At 55.9% G+C, this 6,676-nt stretch overlaps 1 protein-coding gene across 2 annotated transcripts; it reads left to right on the plus strand.

The window, feature by feature from the left end:
- The first annotated feature begins 383 nt into the window (after window positions 1–383).
- Pcdh8 (protocadherin 8) lies at window positions 384–5,076 on the plus strand. 2 transcript variants are annotated; one of them, XM_028878836.2, is made up of 3 exons: window positions 384–3,349; window positions 3,524–3,731; window positions 4,098–5,076. In XM_028878836.2, exons 1-3 carry the CDS (start codon window positions 725–727, stop codon window positions 4,472–4,474), a joined length of 3,210 nt encoding a protein of 1,069 aa, XP_028734669.1. In that variant the 5' UTR covers window positions 384–724; the 3' UTR covers window positions 4,475–5,076. The 2 variants fall into 2 exon arrangements, with proteins under 2 accessions (XP_028734669.1, XP_028734678.1); XM_028878845.2 differs by having other exon boundaries at window positions 385–3,058.
- Window positions 5,077–6,676: the final 1,600 nt, after the last annotated feature.

Consider the following 6,676-nt stretch of genomic DNA (forward strand, 5'->3'; position numbering starts at 1 on the left):
GCATACACAAATTTGAATAAAATCAATTTTTGCTCTATCTTTCAGGCTTCTTCGTCTGCAGGCTATTCCCGGCACCGTGGGAAGCTGGGAGGGAAGGCGAGCAGAGCCTCACTCCGCAAAGCAAGTGTGGAAGCCTTCCCAGATGCAAAATAAAGGGGCGGAGGGGGTAGGATGTGAGGTCCGGAGCTTCTGAAGAGAAACCCAGCTTGTCCGGCGCTTCGCGCGAGCGGCTGGCAAAGCAGTGAGAGGGCCGGGCGCCCAATTACCAAAACCATCCTGCTCACTTATCTACAAGCAAGATACTAACCGAAAATGGAAGCAGGAGTTTTTAAAACAAAGGAAAGATTTCCTCATTTTCCTTTCTTGTTTTCTCCTCTAAGCCTTGCCACATTAAAAGGATTGTCAGTGGTTGGCGGAGGAGCGGCGCTGTGGCTTAAGCGGCCATTGGCCGCCCCGTTTCGGAGATTTGCATATCGGCAGCTATAAAGGCGGAGGCGGCGCGCGGCGGCGCAGCTCCAGCCCCGGGAAAGGAGGCGGAGGCGCCGAGTGGGGCGGGTCCGCGCGTCCGCCGAGCCAGCCGGAGCCGGAGCTGCAGCTCGCAGACTTCACCCACACAGGGCTCGCCAAGAGCGCGGTCCCGGGAGCCTGAGACTCACGCTCCGGATCTGCAAACCGGAGAGGACCCTAGCTTAGCCTTTCGGAACAGCACCTGGGGCTCGGCGGCATGAGTCCTGTGAAGCGCTGGGGCAGCCCTTGCCTTTTCCCCTTGCAGCTCTTTAGTCTCTGCTGGGTGCTCTCGGTGGCCCAGAGCAAGACAGTCCGATACAGCACCTTCGAAGAGGATGCCCCCGGCACGGTCATCGGGACCCTTGCAGAGGACCTGCACATGAAAGTGTCTGGAGACACAAGCTTCCGCCTGATGAAGCAATTCAACAGCTCTCTGCTCCGGGTGCGCGAGGGCGACGGGCAGCTGACCGTCGGGGACGCGGGCCTGGACCGTGAGCGTCTGTGCGGCCAGGCCCCACAGTGTGTGCTGGCCTTCGATGTGGTCAGCTTCTCGCAGGAGCAGTTCCGACTGGTGCACGTGGAGGTGGAGGTGAGGGATATAAACGACCACGCGCCCCGCTTTCCCCGAGCCCAGATCCCGGTGGAGGTCTCAGAGAGTGCTCCGGTAGGCACGCGCATCCCCCTGGAGGTCCCTGTGGACGAGGACGTGGGTGCTAACGGGCTGCAGAGTGTACGCCTGGCCGAGCCTCACAGCCCCTTCCGCGTGGAGCTACAGACGCGCGCGGATGGTGCCCAGTGTGCAGACCTGGTGCTGCTACAGGAGCTGGACCGCGAGAGTCAGGCTTCCTACAGCCTGGAGCTGGTGGCTCAGGACGGAGGGCGACCGCCACGTTCCGCCACAGCAGCACTCAGCGTGCGCGTGCTGGATGCCAATGACCACAGCCCGGCCTTCCCTCAGGGTGCCGTGGCCGAGGTGGAATTGGCCGAGGACGCACCTGTGGGGTCGCTGCTGCTGGACCTGGACGCTGCGGACCCCGACGAGGGTCCCAATGGCGACGTGGTGTTCACCTTCGGCGCCCGCACCCCTCCCGAAGCCCGCCACCTCTTCCGGCTCGACCCGCGCTCTGGCCGCCTCACCTTGGCCGGGCAGGTGGACTACGAGCGCCAGGACACGTACGAGCTAGACGTACGGGCTCAAGACCGAGGCCCGGGGCCCCGGACAGCCACCTGCAAGGTCATCGTGCGCATCCGAGACGTCAACGACAACGCTCCCGATATTTCTATCACCCCTCTGGCCGCCCCGGGGGCTCCAGGCGCCTCGCCCTTCGCCGCCGCCGCTGCCGCCGCCGCACTCGGAGGAGCGGACACGGCCTCGTCGGCGGGGCCCGGGGCCCAGGAAGCCGGCGCCACCTCGCTGGTGCCAGAGGGGGCGGCGCGCGAGAGCCTGGTGGCGCTGGTCAGCACCTCGGACAGGGACTCGGGCGCGAACGGGCAGGTACGCTGCGCCCTCTACGGGCACGAGCACTTTCGGCTGCAGCCGGCCTACGCGGGCAGCTACCTGGTGGTCACCGCGGCGTCTTTGGACCGGGAGCGCATCGCCGAGTACAACCTGACGCTGGTGGCCGAGGACCGTGGCGCGCCCCCTCTGCGCACCGTGAGGCCCTACACCGTGCGCGTGGGTGACGAGAACGACAACGCGCCGCTCTTCACCAAGCCAGTCTACGAGGTATCAGTCCGTGAAAACAACCCCCCAGGTGCCTATCTGGCCACAGTGGCCGCCCGCGACCCGGACCTGGGCCGCAACGGTCAGGTCACCTACAGGCTGGTAGAGGCCGAAGTGGGTCGCTCTGGGGAAGCCGTGTCTACTTATGTCTCAGTAGACCCGGCTACCGGGGCCATCTACGCTCTGCGTAGCTTTGACTATGAGACGCTGCGCCAGCTCGACGTGCGCATCCAGGCCAGCGACGGCGGATCCCCTCAGCTTTCCAGCAACGCTCTGGTGCAAGTGCGGGTGCTGGACCAGAACGACCACTCTCCTGTCCTCGTGCACCCGGCGCCGGCCAATGGCTCCCTAGAAGTAGCCGTGCCTGGACGGACTGCTAAGGACACAGCTGTGGCGCGCATCCAGGCCCGGGATGCGGATGAAGGCGCCAACGGGGAATTGGCCTTCGATCTGCTGCAGCAGGAGCCGCGCGAGGCCTTCTCCATAGGCCGCCGCACGGGGGAGATCGTGCTCACCGGAGACCTCTCACAGGAGCCTCCCGGCCGCGTGTTCAAGGCCCTGCTGGTCATATCCGATGGTGGCCGCCCCCCTCTCACCACGACAGCAACCGTCAGCTTCGTGGTAACCGCGGGCGGCGGGCCAGCTGCGCCTGCCAGTGCCGGGAACCCAGAGCACTCCCGGCCACCTGGCTCTCGACTCGCGCCGTCGGGGCCTTCGCTGCAGTGGGACACGCCGCTGATCGTCATCATCGTGTTAGCCGGGAGCTGCACGCTGCTGCTTGCCGCCATCATCGCCATCGCCACCACCTGCAACCGCCGCAAGAAGGAGGTGCGCAAAGGGGGGGCCCTCCGGGAAGAGCGGCCCGGGGCGGCGGGCGGCGGAGCCTCGGCCCCTGGCTCCCCGGAGGAGACCGCCCGGGGAGCTGGGCCCAGGCCCAACATGTTCGACGTGCTCACCTTCCCTGGCAGCGCCAAAGCGCCCTTTGGCAGCCCCGCGGCCGACGCGCCCCCGCCCGCGGTCGCCGCGGCCGAAGTGCCGGGCTCGGAGGGCGGCAGCGCCACTGGGGAAAGCGCCTGTCACTTCGAGGGGCAGCAGCGGCTCCGAGGCGCGCACGCCGAGGTGAGGCCTTCCTTCGGCTGGGCGCCCCCCTCCGTGCTCCGCGGACAGGCTGGGAGAAGGGACACAGGAGGGGTAAGGGTGGGCTCTCTCAGGGAGACGCTTAACCTTTCGCACTTGCTTTTTTTGTGTCTTGTCCAACCCTCACACCTCCTTCCCCCACATTCCCCGCTGCAGCCCTACGGTGCCTCTCCTGGCTTCGGGAAGGAGCCTGCGCCCCCTGTGGCGGTTTGGAAGGGCCATTCATTCAACACCATCTCTGGCCGAGAAGCTGAGAAGTTCAGCGGCAAAGACAGCGGGAAAGGAGACAGTGATTTCAATGACAGTGACTCCGACATCAGCGGGGATGCTTTGAAAAAGGACCTCATCAACCACATGCAGAGTGGTGAGGACGCTTCTCCCCAGCCCAAGCCAGCGGTCCCTTCCCAACTGCTTGCCTGCTCCAAACCTCTGTTCCCACCCCCTCTCCCTCATCCCTCTCTTCAATACTCTAACCCCAGCCGGACTCCCGTCCTGTTAGATGTGATGCTAGCCATGGAAGCAGGGTATTCTGCTTTTTTTTTTCTTCGTGTTGTTGTTGCTGTTTTCCTCCCAACAAAAGCTTTGCATTACATAAAGTTATCTTTATGGCAAGTATGTGCCTTTCGGTTCTTAAACGCACCTTCCTCTTCAGCTGCCCTGACCCTGGCTGGCGTTCTGCAGGTGGAGGCGTAATGTGTACTAACCTGGGGAAATTCTTTCTCTTTTCCAGGACTGTGGGCGTGCACTGCTGAGTGCAAAATTCTGGGCCATTCTGATCGCTGCTGGAGCCCGTCCTGCTCCGGGCCCAATGCACACCCGCCTCCTCACCCTCCAGCCCAGATGTCAACCTTCTGTAAGAGCACATCCCTGCCCCGGGATCCTCTGCGCAGGGACAATTACTACCAAGCCCAGCTGCCCAAGACAGTGGGGCTGCAGAGCGTCTACGAGAAAGTTCTGCATAGGGACTATGACAGGACTGTCACTTTGCTCTCCCCGCCCCGTCCAGGGAGGCTCCCAGACCTGCAGGAGATTGGAGTCCCCCTCTATGAGTCCCCTCCTGGTGGCAGATACGTGTCCCCAAAGAAGGGAGCCAATGAAAATGTGTAATCTTATGCTGCATGTCTTCACACACACATATACAGGTCACCCTGAGACGTCCCTAAGTTATTGACCGGTTTCAGTGTTGTATATATAAATATGCAAGATGTGCCTTAAAATGAAGTTGTTGGAAGCTATTTCCAATCACATTGGTACTGTTTGGTATTTGCAAACAAAAAAAATGTAGTTAATGTAATTTTTATGAAATGTGTGCAGTATTTAATTTTTCTTATCATGCTATTTACTTTAATTTCACTTGTGGCTTGCCATTTTCTTAGTGTTTTTAACCTGTACATTGTGTAATGTAATGTTTGTATATATACTGAAATTTTGTTATATTTTTATATAATAAAAGCTAAGTGGAAGTTACTGCCAAAGGATTGTCTGTAAGACAAAAAAACAAAACATGTTGGAATTGCTTAATGGAATTTTATCTTTCACCAGAAACAACCTAATGTTTGAGAAGTTTTTGCCTTGCCAAGTCTAACAACTTGTAGATCTTGAGTCTGTGGTAGATTTCAAGTTGATGTTATTTAATTACATTTGGTTCTCTGTAAGCCGTGTCACTTATAAGCACAGTAATAAAGGATTTGTCATGTATTTGAAGAATCTGCTAATTGCTTTTCATGGAGTTGCCTGAAGTCAGACATTCACAAATAATTTCAGTACCAGAATTAAACCTCCTTTCAAGAGCTAATTATTCAGGCATTGTTAGGGCTTCTGGTGATGCTGAGCCTGTGGGATTTGGGGTATTGCAAAATTTTGCCCAACAACTAAGAACATTTGTTGACTTTGTAGAAAATATTTATGACTCCACATGCATCTGCTACTATGTGAAGTTCCTGGCCTCGTTTACCCCTTCAACAAATATCTATTGAGCGTTTACCAAAGAGGGAAGAAAAGCTAAATTTGTGTTGCTCATCCACTAATTAAGCAAACATTTGTAGAGGTTTTAGCAGAGTCCAGTAACTCCTTTAGGAGCTGGCCTTGAGTTGAAGAAGATCCAAACTGCTTCTTCAGGTGGTAGTATCAGAAGGATGCACAGTGGGCTGGAGACATGGTGCAGTGCTGCTGGAGTGCTTGCTCTGGGTTGGATTCCCCTGCACTGCAGAAAAAAAGGGAAGGGGGAATACATATTGTGGAAGAAATGACACAATGCCCAGGATTTGCTTTAACATATTCAACAGAAAAACCGTGGAACTGTATGAAACGAGACTGATAAAAATGCTACCGTTAATTATCAGTGGAGGCATGGGTGCATGATGGAGTGGGTAGGGTGCCTTGGAAGGTTTAAGACAGCCATTAAGTCAGGCCTGGTGGCACTTTTGTCCCAGGACTTGGGAAATGGAGGCAGAAGGACTAGGAGTTGAAGGCCAGCCTGGGCTACATAAGACCTTGCCTCCAAAATGCAAAAGATAAAATGACATTAAACCATCTATGCCTATGTCTTCTGCGCAATTTCATTTGAAATTGAAATGAAGATAATAATGAGAGTTGGCATTTACTGAGGAAGCTTTTCTATATGCAAAGCTCTTCACAGCATGTTCTGTGTGAAGTGAATTCTCCAACTACCTCCATGCCACAGGAACTACGGTTAACTCTACTTTGCAAATAAGGATACTGAGGGATAAGCAAGTTATACAAAGCATCATCACCATAGATACATCATAAGAGTCCAGGATGAGAATCAAGCCCAGGTTACTCATTAAAGGAAGGAATGAAAGAAGTTTGTAGAAAGAAACAAACTTGAAAGAAACAGAGGAGGAAAAGCCCAATGTCTTGCCTTTACCGCTTGATTACTGTTTAGCCCTTTGTGTTTGTAAGTGCCTGTGTTCCATTATTACTAATTACAGAGTGAGCCGCTGTAATGAATAGAGGATCCCTCAAAGCTGCCTGTGGAAGTCATAATTGAAGCCAGTGGTGGCTCTAAGCTGAACAGCAGGTCAGGTGCTTCACCACCAAAGGCCTGTGCAAAGTTCAGTGGTTTCTCCAAGCAACCAAACTGCACATGAGCCTGACAAGCTGGCTGCCCAGTCCTCGGGGTCCAAAAGCAAACACCAAATGTTTGTCGGTTACCAACCTTATCTCCCAAGCCAGGAAAACGCAGCTCTAGAAGACAGATCCTTAGGGAGCAGTCCCATAGCAAGTAGAGCATTTCTTGAGTCAGTCCCTTCAAATGTAGAGCAGAAGACCCAAAAAGCATGCTGTCTC

This window comes from Peromyscus leucopus, chromosome 9 (assembly GCF_004664715.2).
Source record: "Peromyscus leucopus breed LL Stock chromosome 9, UCI_PerLeu_2.1, whole genome shotgun sequence".
Lineage (NCBI taxonomy): Eukaryota > Metazoa > Chordata > Mammalia > Rodentia > Cricetidae > Peromyscus > Peromyscus leucopus.

Coding starts and splice junctions, on each gene's coding strand:
- Pcdh8 (XM_028878836.2), top strand. CDS start 725: ATGAGTCCTGTGAAGCGCTGGGGCAGCCCTTGCCTTTTCCCCTTGCAG. Junction 3,350..3,523: donor TCCGAGGCGCGCACGCCGAG/GTGAGGCCTTCC, acceptor TCCCCGCTGCAG/CCCTACGGTGCCTCTCCTGG. Junction 3,732..4,097: donor CATCAACCACATGCAGAGTG/GTGAGGACGCTT, acceptor TCTCTTTTCCAG/GACTGTGGGCGTGCACTGCT.